At 48.1% G+C, this 14,100-nt stretch overlaps 1 protein-coding gene across 1 annotated transcript in view; it reads left to right on the forward strand.

The window, feature by feature from the left end:
• The window catches only part of LOC146798594 (solute carrier family 22 member 6-A-like), a 315,472-nt gene that overhangs the window by 12,272 nt on the left and 289,100 nt on the right, over positions 1–14,100 (forward strand). The window contains exon 2 of the mRNA XM_085625902.1: positions 12,255–12,358. Within this exon, the coding sequence (XP_085482028.1) occupies positions 12,255–12,358 (104 nt within the window). The remainder of the gene's footprint in view (positions 1–12,254; positions 12,359–14,100) is intronic.

Here is a 14,100-nt window from a genome sequence, read left to right on the forward strand (position 1 = left end):
CAATGTGGGGTGTCCTATAAGTTCACCACCCCGTAACATCCCCAAGGGAACGGCCTAGTAGAGAGGTTTAACCGGACTCTGAAGGGGATGATCAACGGCCTAGAAGAACCCCTCCGGCGTAAGTGGGACGTCCTGCTCCCCTGCCTCCTGTTCGCTTACCGGGAAGTCCCACAGAAGTCCTTGGGGTTCAGCCCGTTTGAATTACTATATGGGCACCCCGTCCGAGGTCCCCTCAGTTTGGTTAAGGAAGGGTGGGAGGCAGCACCCCAGACCCCCCCACGAGATGTGTTCCAATACGTTCTGGCCCTCCGGAACCAGACCAGGAAGTTCCGAAAGCTGGCCGAGGCTAACCTGGAGGCCAGCCAAGAAGAAATGAAGCGCTGGTACGACCAGAATGCCACTCTGGTCGAGTTCCAGTCGGGCCAGCAGGTATGGGTCATGGCCCCCGTGAAGCCTGGCGCCCTCCAGGACAAGTGGACCGGGCCCTTCAAAGTAATTGAGCGGAAGAGTCCAGTCACGTACTTGGTGGACGTCCAGTCGCCCCGGGATCCCCTGCGGGTCCTACACGTGAACCGCCTCAAGCCTCACTTCGTACGGACAGAACTGAGCCTCCTGCTGGCCACCGATGACGGGGCCGAAGATGAGTCCGATCCCCTCCCGGACCTCCTGTGTGTCAAGGAGAAGGATGGCTCTGTAGAGGGAGTGAACCTTTCTCCATCCCTCACTGACCAGCAACAAGCGGACTGTCGCCAGCTCCTAGGACAATTCTCCGACCTCTTCTCCCTGATCCCCCGAGTCACCGACTGGTGTGTCCATGACGTGGACACCGGGGACAGTTCGCCAGTAAGACACCGAGCCTACCGAGTCCCTGACCGAGTCCGGTCCTGCATTCAAGCTGAAGTCTCGAAGATGTTGACCCTGGGGGTGATCGAGCCATCCGATAGTCCCTGGGCCAGTCCCGTGGTCCTAGTTCCGAAGGCAGCGGCCCCCGGTGTCGCCCCCGAGCTCCGATTCTGCGTGGACTACCGGGGGCTCAATGACGTCACCCGGGCCGATGCCCACCCCATACCCCGAGCCGACGAGCTCATTGACCGACTCGGGGCGGCCCGGTTCCTCAGCACATTCGACCTCACCTGCGGATACTGGCAGATTGCGCTCACAGAGGAAGCCAAGGAGCGGTCCGCCTTCTCCACCCCAGATGGGCATTATCGCTTCCGCGTAATGCCCTTCGGAATGAAAAATGCCCCGGCCACCTTTCAGCGACTGGTGAATAGGGTCCTGGCCGGGATGGAACAGTTCAGTGCGGCCTATCTAGACGACATCGCCGTTTTCAGTTCCGGATGGAGTGAGCACCTCCAGCACCTCCGGAGAGTGCTAACCGCCCTGCGCCAGGCAGGCCTCACAGTAAAAGCCAGCAAGTGCCAGATTGGGCAAGGATCAGTAGTCTACCTGGGGCACCAGGTCGGGAGCGGTCAGGTCGCCCCTCTACAGCCAAAGATCGACGCCATCCTAGCCTGGGAACCACCCACCACCCAAACGGAGGTCCGAGCCTTCCTGGGCCTCACTGGCTACTACCGAAGATTCATCCGGGGGTATGGCAGCCTGGTTGGCCCCCTCACCAAACTCACATCAAAAAAACAGCCCAAGAGGGTGCAGTGGACGACTGCCTGCCAGGAAGCGTTCGATGCCCTCAAGAAGGCCATGTGCACGGCCCCCGTCCTCCAGGCTCTCGACTACTCCAAGGAGTTTGTAGTCCAGACCGATGCCTCCGAGCATGGCATTGGAGCCGTCCTGTCCCAGGTGAATGACCAAGGCCTAGACCAGCCCATCGCCTTCCTCAGCCGGCGGCTGTTGCCCAGAGGACAGAGGTGGAGCACCATTGAGCGCAAAGCATTTGCCGTAGTCTGGGCCCTCAAAAAGCTGCGCCCTTACCTGTTTGGCACCCATTTCAAAGTACAAACCGACCATCGGCCCTTGCGATGGCTCATGCAGATGCGAGGAGAAAACCCCAAGCTACTGCGGTGGTCAATCTCCCTCCAGGGGATGGATTTCACCGTAGAACATCGCCCTGGTACGGACCACGCCAACGCGGACGGCCTCTCCCGGTTCTTCGGCCTCAGCGAAGAGAACCCCCCAAGATGATGGGTAGTTCTCTCCGGCTTTCAGCTGGGGGGGACGCGTGTTAGACCCGGCCTCGTAACATGGCTCTTCCTGTCCTCGCACTACCTAACCTGGTACCAGGGACCCCAAGCACACGGCCCAGCCGATCCTTCCCACCAGAACACACACACGCAGCCCGGGCCTCCCCGTCCATGGCCTCTCTCCTTTCGGCCACCCCGGGCACGCGTGCCCACTTTGTGCACCAAGATGGCCGCCCGGCCCCAGCACAACCCGGGCCTAGAGGCGCCACTCCGGCTGGAGGACATCACGCTTCCAGGGGATGAGAGAGGGAGGAGCAGTTTCTATCGCACCTCTGAACTCCCCTGGGACGATGGGTTTCGATCGGCCCTCCGGCCTCCCTGAGGGCTGGCTCCACGCCTGCTGGGTGTCTGGGACTCCTCCCGACCCGGCCCTGAAAGGATCAAAAGACAATAGCAGGAAACCTCGACAAGCGACCCCCAGGTGACAAGACCCCTGCCTGCACAGACTCCGGACATCAAAGAGGGGTCGACCTATAACAAGGGGTGCTCTGGGACTGTCCGGCAGATTCGCCTTGGAACATCTGAGCCCTGCTGAGTGACTCGCGGCTCCCCGAAGAACGTAAGACCTCTGAACCTGTGCTTGAGCCCTGCTGAGTGACTCGCGGCTCCCTGAAGATCGTAAGACCTCCGAACTTGTGCTTGAGCCCTGCTGAGTGACTCGCGGCTCCCTGAAGATCGTAAGACCTCCGAACTTGTGCTTGAGCCCTGCTGAGTGACTCGCGGCTCCCTGAAGATCGTAAGACCTCCGAACTTGTGCTTGAGCCTGCTGAGTGACTCGCGGCTCCCCCTGACTCTCTTTGGTCCTGCCGGACCCCACGACGACAAGCGTATCCCCCAGCTCGAGGATTGTGAGCTGTGCGCCGGGTACGCTCCTGCATTTGATCCGATCCCCCCCAAAGACTGTCCCGCTACCTCCTACCCCCGCCAAGACTCTGTGAGCCCACGCTCTGCTTGTAAATATCTGCCTTGCTGATCATAAAGATCCCACTACTTCGATTTGATAAAGTTTGAATCCTAAGAACCCTCGGTGTGGTGTCTCTTTGTCGTGTGGTGCCAAGTGTACGATCCTAGGTACGAGATTCCTCCCCCTGCGGAATCTCCCGCCAGTGGCCGGCTACGATACCTTGAGGGTGGGTCTCAGGACAGTCAGGGCCCCCTCCGGGCTCCCCTGAGGTCACCTTCTAACACCTCTTTAATGGTAAAGTTGGATTTAACATTGCTATTTTTGAAATGCCACTTTTAGAAAGTGACAGTTATCTGCTCTTACTGTTCTGTGTGCCTTGCAGCCTGTCTCCGATATGCATCTTTGGTGGTGACAGCTAAACTTTGCGCATTCCATCTAGAGAGCCACAAACACAGGAAGGGTGGGTGTGACAGAGAACTCATCTGCATTCTGCTAGCTCTTCCCTGGTCAGGATAAGGGAGGGGGAGCTGACACTCTCTACCTCCTTGAATAGGCAGTGCTCTTTTTTGCCACGCAATGGGCTGATTACCCTCTACTGATAGGTTGGCGGACAGGATTGGGCTGAAAGGATACTTGTGCACTTTAAAGACTATTCTTTGAAGTCTCCCCCATTCCAAAGGCACATTAGGGTATGCATACTGAGGCTCTGACCCTACCAAGACAGTACTGAACCTGTGAAGAACTCTACCAGGAGAAAGATTACTACGCTACAAGAATGCCACTCTGCTTGACCACTGCCCTGGAAGGACTGTTTTGCTACTTTTCTGTGCTGTCCTGCTGCTAGTGGATCCCTGCCCTCCTGAGGACAACGACTGGAGCCATCTAACTTGAACCCAGAGTGGCTCCAAGAGCTTGTTGGCTTGCTCCCTGTTCTGAAGTCTCAGAGCAATCATAGACTTCCTTTAAACCTGCAACAACACCTGGACTCTGCCATCTGTGAGTTCTGCCTTGCCAAGTGGTGGCAATCCAGTCCTGGGCCCTTGAAGTGACACTTTTCCTGTGCAGAATCATCAAAATCAACACAGTGATGACTTTGCACCAATCAGAACGGACTCATTGCCCTTCAACGCTGATGCAGGACCTGATCAATGACATCGCTCCAATGGACTGTGCGGTTCGACAAAGGACATCACAGCTCGAACACCTGCATCCTAAATGGGATTCAATGATGAACACTTCTTCGACTGCGTGGATTGGAACCAATGCATTGCCTCCATCCTTGAGATTGACAAATGCGCAGCGTCTCCGCTTTTCCTCGCCTCGAGTCTTCGATGTCGAAGCTTCCTACATCCAAGGTACATTTCCAGCAGGACCTTCCTGAGTCCTGTAGCCAGCCTGCCCTCGATCGTGGTCAGTCTGAACTTTGGACCTCAAGTAAGGTATCTCTACCCAGCTCACCTATATGTTATTTTCAAATTTTGTCAGTACACTGGGTTTGAATCCCGAGTCCTAAAATGGCCACCCAACATCTTTTTGATGTTCAATGTAGCCAATCAGATCTTATCTTATGATTTGCCAGTACTGCAGGAGTCCTTCGGCGCTACATATCTATACATTTTGAACTTTAATTTCTTCAAAAGTACTGAACAGATTTACATCAAATCATGCAACACACTCTTTCTGAATAAAGATCTAGCTTTCTGCCAAGTTTGTACATATAGATATACATGTATATTTACATATATTTTACATATATGTGTGTGTTATGCATATACAGATATATATGTGTGTGTGTTATGTGTCAAAATAAGTTAATTTATTTAACATTATCAATGAATAAATGAAGAATGTGCTTATAGATCACACTGTCACTCCCAAAAGAGCATCCTGCCGCTAAGCGGCAACAAGAAATACCCACAAGTTGACCATAAACGGGAGTCAATGAGTCATAAATGACTAGGAAGTTGGTTCCAGGCCTTTAAGCCCAGAAATGCAAAGAATTTACCTCCTTGAGCTTTGAACCTGAAGGTAGGGGGGCATAAAAAGATTGGCATGCGGAGGCCTCAGAGTCCATTTAGTAGTGTTGTGGATAAATCTGGATATTAGATATTTTGCCCCCAGTGGTCTATAGGCTCTGAAAGTAAATAGGAGAATTATGAAAAGGACCCTTTTATGCATTGGCAACCAGTGTAGAGCTTTTAGTGCTGCCAAGGCTGAAGATCGTTGAGAGAGTTTCAAAACAAGTCTGGAATCAGCGTGTTGTACCACCTGCAATATCTGAATAGTTTGTTTAGAGGAGCCTGTGTACAAACTATTAAAATAGTCCAATCTGGACGTTATGAGTGTGAAGGCCACTATCTTTCTTGCAGCTAGTGGGAGGTACTCCATAAACATTTTCAGTGATTTTATTTAACTGCAAAAAGTTACCTCCACTGCAAGAGATTGTGGGTGAAAAGACAGAGAGGCATCAACTTTTACAAAAAGGTTTTTTACAACCTCAACTGTGATAGGTGGAGGGAGAGTAGAATCGGGCCACCATAAAGCAGGGTCAGAGGAATTGGACTTGGAATTAGACATTAGTTCCTAGCCTCTACCCTAGCTCCTGCCTACATTATTTTATATGCCAGTATGTTGCAGTTAATATGGGTGGCTATGTGTTGGTGGTAATTGACTTACTCCAAGGCTGAGCTGGAGTACATTTACTACTCTGTTTGACATTTTTGTCTGTAATAACTTTAAAAGTGTAATTTGTGAAAAGAAATGCCCTTAGTCTTTTGTACGTGAGTGTTTGTACTTGCATGTCCCTGCTCAAACCCCTCCGTACCCTTCAATAAACCCCACCCACTTAGGGGGAATTACTAACCATTTTCCAACCCCTCCTCTAGCCCCTCCCACAATTACTGTTATAAGGTAGACTTGCATGTGCAGAGCTCTCCAAAGACATGGCAGCGGGCATCAATCTTTGTGCAGAAATTATAGGAGTAGTGGAGTCAAAGGTCTCCGGTTGTTGGTTGATGAATGTTGAGGTATGTGAGAAGTATTAGTGAAGAAGTACTAAATACAGTTTGTGAATCAAGCCTTATATGTCCAGAGTTGGTAGAACAAAATGGAGAGAGCCGCAAAAGATAAACCACCACAATAACTAGAAAGACAATTCACACAATCTTCACTGCCTTTAGCAATTTTCTGAAGAAAGCATCTCATGAAAAATGCACAAAGCCCGCAGAAAAAACATCAGATGCAATGACTTGATGTTATACCCCAAGAAGATTTTTCTGTATGGGTGACTTTCACCAGATTAAATGGGGTGCACATAAAGTTTGCTGAACTCTGAATGGAGGATAACATGCAGTTGTATGTAAAAATATGACTTTTTTCACATCAACCCACAAAAATTGTATCCACTACCACTTATCATCAAGGTTGATATACATAGGTAAGTATACACAGCCAAGGTACTTAGATGTGGGTTGAGAATGGTAGAGCTATCCTTACCATGTCAATATACTGGCAGCCCATATTCTTCATTTAATGTTTCCATGTCGATGTGAAAAAAACGTGATAATTAGATGAACACGGAGGGGGATATATACAAAGAAGTAGCGGAGTGAGTTGTTAGCCGTAATGACTTAACGCCTTACTCCACCACTTCAGAAACGCATGGCTGTACCATATTTACAAGGATATGGTGCAGCCTCGTGTTTCCCACTGCGCAGGCGCTACACTTAGCAATGCAGCGCCAATGCAGGCAGCCTTGCACCATAGTGCAAGGGTGTTTGTGTGCAGGGAAAGATTGTTAATGTACAGGAATGTCCCCCTCCTGCCCATAAACAATCTTGAAATGCCATTTTGTCACTTTTATGTGTGCGGATTAATGCAGCTCACATGGAAGTTACAAAATGTAATTTGTTTTAGGATTGTTTATGTGCAGGAAGGGTCAGCTTCCTGAACATGAACAATCCAAGGCATTTTGCTTTTTCCATGTGGGCTGCACAAGCCATCCCCCATGGAAAAAGCAAAAACGAGGAGAAATAATGCATTTCTCCTCATTTCGCCAAGTTAAGACCAGGTTTTCCCTGGTCTTAATTTTGGTGCTGCCGCCTATTTACGATGCGGGGGGCAGCGTCAAAATCAATGGGTAATGCAGTGGAACGCCCACCTCAACCCCCACTGCCCACCCCTTTCACGCTAAGCATAGCGTGAAAGGGGGCCTTATTGACAAGGCAGCTTTAAGCCACGTTAAGTGGCTTATGCCTTGTAAATAAGGCGAGGCCCCTATCGCCATCACAACATCACTGAAAGTGTTATCAGGATGTTATTTCTAATTTTTGACGCACAAAGAGGAACCTGGAGCAAATTGCACAACAGGTAAATATCGAAATCTGCCTGGACAATCAGTATTTACTAGGGGGAAAGTTTACACTTGGGAGGCCACACAATTTCCATGACTGTGAGGATCTGAACTCTAGTATGAACAGAAATGGTGGTGGTGGGCAAGTGAGTAGCTTGTCAGTTTCTTATGGGAGGAGAGTAGGTGACATATGCCTGAAAATTACATATTTATTTAGAGATTTGATATGCCCTTATATGGGGCATGCTGATATTGGGGCCTTCATTCTACTGAATATCAGCTGATGGCTAACAATTCTAAGGTTATATTTACCTTTTTATTGTGATATTCCTTTTGTGCTCAGCCAGATGTGGTTTAGATTAATGTAATAATTCTGATAATCCTTCTACCAAACCCAGAGTACTGTACATTCATCTAAGTCCTTAAGTGGTGATAATCCATCATAGGTAACGATCCTTGACAAAAAGTAAAGCAAAAGATTGCATATTGGAGTTCGTTAATCATAGAAATGGATCAGGAGTAGCCAGTGGTAGCAGATGCTAACCCTGGCTTACCATATGGTACCTTTGGCCTTACACTTACTACCCACTGCCTCATGAATCATGACTGTAGCAGCAGGAATAGAAAGTAAAACAAGCATTGACACATCCAGTATGTCCGGAGCTTTTGAATAAAGCCAGCCTTTTGGCTTTGCTAAAGGCTGTTTTGGTTTGTCATGGTTTTTGCAAAATGTTACTGTTTGGGAAGCTACCAGTCTCCCATCAGTCTGAATAAAAAAACATTGGCTAAATGCAAAAATATTTGCTTTGGTCTCAAAGAAAACAAACAAAAGACACACAATTGATGGACAGAATGCAGAACAAATCAAAACATCCACCCCCAGTCAAGAGATCTGGGTTAAATCCATCATGATTTTGCTCACCATGCCACCCCAGTTTAGACATGGCCATATGCAAATCAGTCTTGACCCTGTGCCTCATGGGAACAGTCCAGCCTGAACTGCCAAGCCAGGTCCTCCCTGGACCGGAAACAAGCATCCTAGGACCGGTTTCGGGGTTTCACCCCTCTTCAGCCAGGTTAGCTTGATTCCAGTGGCACAGTGAGCCCAGGACCCATGTTTGGGCATACCTGGCGCACTTAGGACGAGAAAGCAAAAGACACACAATTGATGGACGGAATGCAGAACAAATCAAAACATTCACCCCCAGTCAAGAGATCTGGGTTAAATCCATCATTCTTTTGCTCACCATGCCACCCCAGTTTTGACCTGGCCATATGCAAATCAGTCTTGACCCTGTGCCTCATGGGAACAGTCCAGCCCGAACTGCCAAGTCAGGTCCTCCCTGGATGCAGGGTCAAGACTGATTTGCATATGGCTGGGTCCAAACTGGAATGGCATGGTGAGCACAAAAATGATAGATTTAGGCCCAGATCTCTGTACTGGGGTGAATGTATGACATTGTTCTGCATTCTGTCCGTTAATTGTTCTTTTTGCATTTGTCACCCCGAGTGGGACGGGTATGCCCAGACATGGGTCCCGTGCTCTCCATGCCACTGGAGTCAAGTTATCCTGGCTGATGAGGGCTGAAAGCCCGAAACCGGTCCTAGGGTGCTTGTTTCCAGTCCAGGAAGGACCTGGCCTGGCAGTTCGGGCTGGACTGTTCCCATTGGATGCAGGGGCAAGAATGATTTGCATATGGCTGGGTCCAAACTGAAATGGCATGGTGAGCAAAAAAACGATGGATTTAGGCCCAGATCTTGGCACTGGGGTGAATGTATGACAGTGTTCTGCATTCTGTTCATCAATTGTTCTTTTTGCATTTGTCACCCCAAGTGGGAAGGGTATGCCCAGACGTGGGTCCCATGTTCTCCATGCCACTGGAGTCAAGCTATCCTGGCTGATGTTATGTTATGTTATGTTATAATATTTCTAAAGCGCAAACTGTTATCCGAAGGTGTCCTGGCGCTTATGTTACAAGAGCTGAAAGGGCTGAAAGCCCGAAACCGGTCTTAGGATTCTTGTTTCCAGTCCAGGAAGGACCTGGCCTGGCAGTTTGGGCTGGACTGTTCCCATTGGGCGCACGGTCAAGACTGATTTGCATATGGCTGGGTCCAAACTGCAATGGCATGGTGAGCAAAAAAACGATGGATTTAGGCCCAGATCTCGGTACTGGGGTGAATGTATGACATTGTTTTGCATTCTGTCCATCAATTGTTCTTTTTGCATTTGTCACCCCGAGTTGGACGGGTATGCCCAGACGTGGGTCCCGTGCTCTCCATGCCACTGGAGTCAAGCTATCCTGGCTGATGAGGGCGGAAAGCCCGAAACCGGTCCTAGGATGCTTGTTTCCAGTCCAGAAAGGACCTGGCCTGGCAGTTCGGGCTGGACTGTTCCCATTGGGCGCAGGGTCAAGACTAATTTGCAAATGGCTGGGTCCAAACTGGAATGGCATGGTGAGCAAAAAAATGATCGATTCAGGCCCAGATCTCTGTACTGGGATGAATGTATGACATTGTTCTGCATTCTGTCCATCAATTGTTCTTTTTGCATAGGTCTCAAAGAAGACACGTTACCATTGAGGTCCATGGCAATCAAGGCAACTACTTTCTGTGTATGTGTTCCTTGTGAAAGGGAAAAATGCCATCACTCACAGGAAATTTCACCAATTTCAGAAGTGGGCTCACTAACTGACCCATGCTGTATGCTGTAGTGGGGGGAATAAACTGTTCCTGACACAATAGCAGACCAGTGTATGAAGAGGGCTGGCTGGAAGTCCCTATGAGGTGGCAGATTATGCACACAATTCCGATAAAATCCAACGGTCTTGGCCGACACCAGACTTAAAGAAACATATTTATTTCTGTTGTTTCCATTTCTTACCCTTATTGATGGGCTAGAAAGGGCCAACCAGATGATGACGGTAGGACTCAAAGGCAGCTTCTATTACCCTGCCCTTTAATTGAATCAACATCGCTATTTAGTGTATCAGTGACATAGCGTGGATGCCGTGGGCCCTAGTACAAGTAAGGAAACTGGGCCCCATGAGTTCTTGTTGGGTTGTACAATATTGAAATAATCAGGTTTTGGTGAGCTCCTCAGGCCTGTGGGCGCTGGCGCCACTGCAACTGCTGAACAACTGGTAGCTACGCCGCTGGCGGTTGTCAGTGCTTACCGTTCTCTTGTGGGAAGCCCTCTGCACCTACAATTCATTTTAACAATATGGTATGTATGCGTGAGGCAGTGTTTTTTTACCAAGAAGAGGGAGTATAACTCTGTAACAGTGGCAAATTTATTAAGGTGGAACACAAAAAAACATCTGCTATCTATGGAGAAAGGAACAAACAAGGTTTTCTTTTTCGGTGGCTGTTATACTCTTCACCTGTCTGGCGTACTCGCTTGATACAGCCGATATCCTCATAAAGTGCTTATGATTGATACTTACCCATACTTACTCATCATCCATCCGTGATCCGAATTTTCATTTACCGGCCGGGACTTAATTACGACCGGCAGAGGGATTTACCAACTTAGCCTATCTGCCCCTGAGCCCTGAAGAAGTCGTGGGGTTTTATTCCCTGACGAAACACATGTTGGCTGGGCACTTGGTCTCCGAATAAATCTACACAGAAAGAAAACACGCCATCAGATTTTGTTGTATTGAAATTGCTTTCATTGTGTGTTTTAATTCACCACATACAGTAATTGATACTGTTTACTCTTTTACGTGTGCACAGATCTTTGTCGTTTTTCTGTATAAGACTTCGGTCTGCCTAGGGGGTTTAGGGTTATCCCCTCATCTGTGGCACTGTATTTATTCCATCCACTACTGACGTTCACACGCAGAGGCGCCTTCATGTACCGCATTACTATAAACCCCATGTGAGATTAAGGTTTTCTTTTTGTTTCTCTATATATATACCAGGGGCCGTATTCTACATACCGTGCATTTTCATTGTTGTGCTGGGTGCACCTTTTAAAAGGTGTGCCAAGCGCAAACAACGAAAATGGGCTATATTAGCATAAATGTGCTGCACCCAGGGTAGTTACGAACTTATGCTGCCCTGGGGACAGCGCATTCATGTGAAAAATGGAGCAGCTTCTTTGAAGCCGCTTTGTCTTTCTCTGTGCAGGTGGCAACCCTTCCAGACGGGTGCAGTGAGTGACTGCACCCGTCTGCAAGGGGATGTCTGGGGAGTCCACAGGACCCCCTTCCCCCACCTCTAGAGGGCTGCCATCAGGGGGCACACTGTCAGTTCGCCTCCTGACAGCTTCTTTGCCTCGGCTCCCACTTCTGTAATACGGCATGGGCGCAGAGGCAAAGGGATTCCCTCATTTACATGGGGCCACGCCCCCATGCAAATGAGGGAATGCCTTCTGATGATAGCACTGGCGCTTTATGTGCACCAGCGCTATTGGTATTACAAAAAGGGACGCACAAGCGTCTGCGGCCCTTTCTGTAATACCAAAGTGCTCCAGGGGCCAGCAATGCGGGCGTTAACACCCTTTGCACCCCCCAGAGCACTTCAGTAATATAGCCCCAGAAGTTATTTTGTGTATTTCTACTTATATTAGGGAGCAGTACGTCTTTGGTTGGGCTCCCTTCTCCCTCCAGACCCCCTGTGAGTAGTGACATTTATTAGGCTAGCATTATGTGTATTTGCTAGTTTTCATGAACTTGCAAGCCTCTTGCTCAACTTCTGCATTTGATATTTTACCACAAGAGCTATATTGAAAGTTGCTATGTATTTCTTAGATGTTGTTCACAGCCCAGTGGCTTATGTCTTCTGTTCCTCACAGTGGGATTTGGTATGTGATCGACGGACTAGAAGGCAGATGGCCCAATCCATCTACATGGCAGGAGTGCTGGTTGGAGCTATTGTATTTGGGAGTCTCTCAGACAGGTGAGTATCTGGAAATTAATGTCACTGACAGCCATAGGAATGGGAGAGGGACTGGCTTCTAGCAAAAGTTGGAGATTTTTCCTCTGGCTGTACCACTGAAGTGCTGGGAGGACTGAGGGGAAGTGTCAGTCATATGGCAGCCGTACGCAAAAATAGGGAGTTCGAACATTTGATTAGACTGAGTAACAGCCTTCTTCTTCAGTGAGTTTATCCACAGAGTAATTGTTTAGAAATAGAAAACAGACATATTTAGCTGTGAAAGTGACTGTATCTCAAAGCTCTCTTATTCAGTGAAAATGTGTTTTGTATATTGTTCTGAAAATAGACAGGTTTCCTGCCAAATAGTGTTATAACCCAGCTTTTATGCTTATAAATAATCCTGGTATTGGATACCAATCTTAGATTTGATCTGGTAGAGGTTCACCTCAAACCATGAGTAATGTATTGCTTTAAATAGTTTATTTGCCTGTCTTTTCATTTTTTTCTTCCCTGTGATTTGAATAAGGGGTGTCCCAAACTGACACACTAATCGAGCTCAAGACCAACTAGGATCTTGGGCAGATGTAAATTAAATTATTTAATCCTGTTTTGTATAGCCCTCTCAATGTCTTACAAACCATGTCTCTATGTTATAGTACATTTGTGATTAGAGGCAGTCAAAATATTCAGAAACTGATGCTTAACTTTTTCAAACATCTATATAGAAAATGTAATAAATCTTTGGGGAACCCGTAGGAATTCCATGTAATTCCAAAATAATGGCAGAAGTTATAATAGGGCCTCAATTATGGCACCTCAGTAAATTGTGATACGAGTGCAACTGACTGTTTGCACAGATGTCACAATTGTGAGGATGTAAGAAAAATCAGGACAGTAAGATTTGTCACCTAAAAGAAATTGGGCTATTGGTTGAGGATGGAGGTGGAAGCCCCACTCAGGCAACAAACACAGTCTTTGTCGGGGTGAACCACAAATTCAGTAAATTATACTGTGCTGAATTGTCTGGTAGCTTGGCACAATAGCAGTCACACTTAGCCTGGAGGCAATGTGTAAAGTATTTATGCAGCACACAAACCACAATAAAACAATAAAGTAACAACAAAAAAACACAAGAAATATCCCAATCCAAATGAGAAAAATACAGTAAAATATAATACATAAAATTATATTAAAATAACAAAAATACAATCAGTAGAACCAGAGGTGTTTTTGTGAAAATAGTGCCGAGTAGCAGAAATTGCCACTGGTCACGCTAGACCCTGGGAAAGTCACGCGTTCAGGCAGACCTTGCTGGAGCACAGATATTTGGAAAAGGTACCAGGTTAGTCCCGGTGAAGAGTTAACTTCTAAAGTCTGGTGTGCAGATGGTCGTCGCTGTAGTGCGAAGAGTCAGTCATCAATGGAGCCTCGTGTTGGATGGACATCATGGACAGTCGCTGTCAATGAGAAGTAGAGGTCTTCGTTGCTGGTCGTCATTGTTGGCGCAAAGAGCAGGCCTCACTGGAGCTTTGCATTGGTAGTGGTCACGAGCAGCGGAGGTTTGGCATGAAAGGGCCCATTCGCAGTCGGGAAGAGCCCAAACCTCTGGATTTTCATCTTTTTCTTATGGAGCAGCTCTCACTGATAACAGCCTAGGGTCCAAGACCTGGGGGGCACCTCTTAGAGATCAGCACTCACTTAGTAGAGGCCGAAGCAGAGCTCAGACAGTTCCTAAGTCCAGGCAGTGATCAGCTGGGCAGTTT

This window comes from Triturus cristatus, chromosome 9 (genome assembly GCF_964204655.1).
Source record: "Triturus cristatus chromosome 9, aTriCri1.1, whole genome shotgun sequence".
In the NCBI taxonomy this organism is placed as follows: domain Eukaryota; kingdom Metazoa; phylum Chordata; class Amphibia; order Caudata; family Salamandridae; genus Triturus; species Triturus cristatus.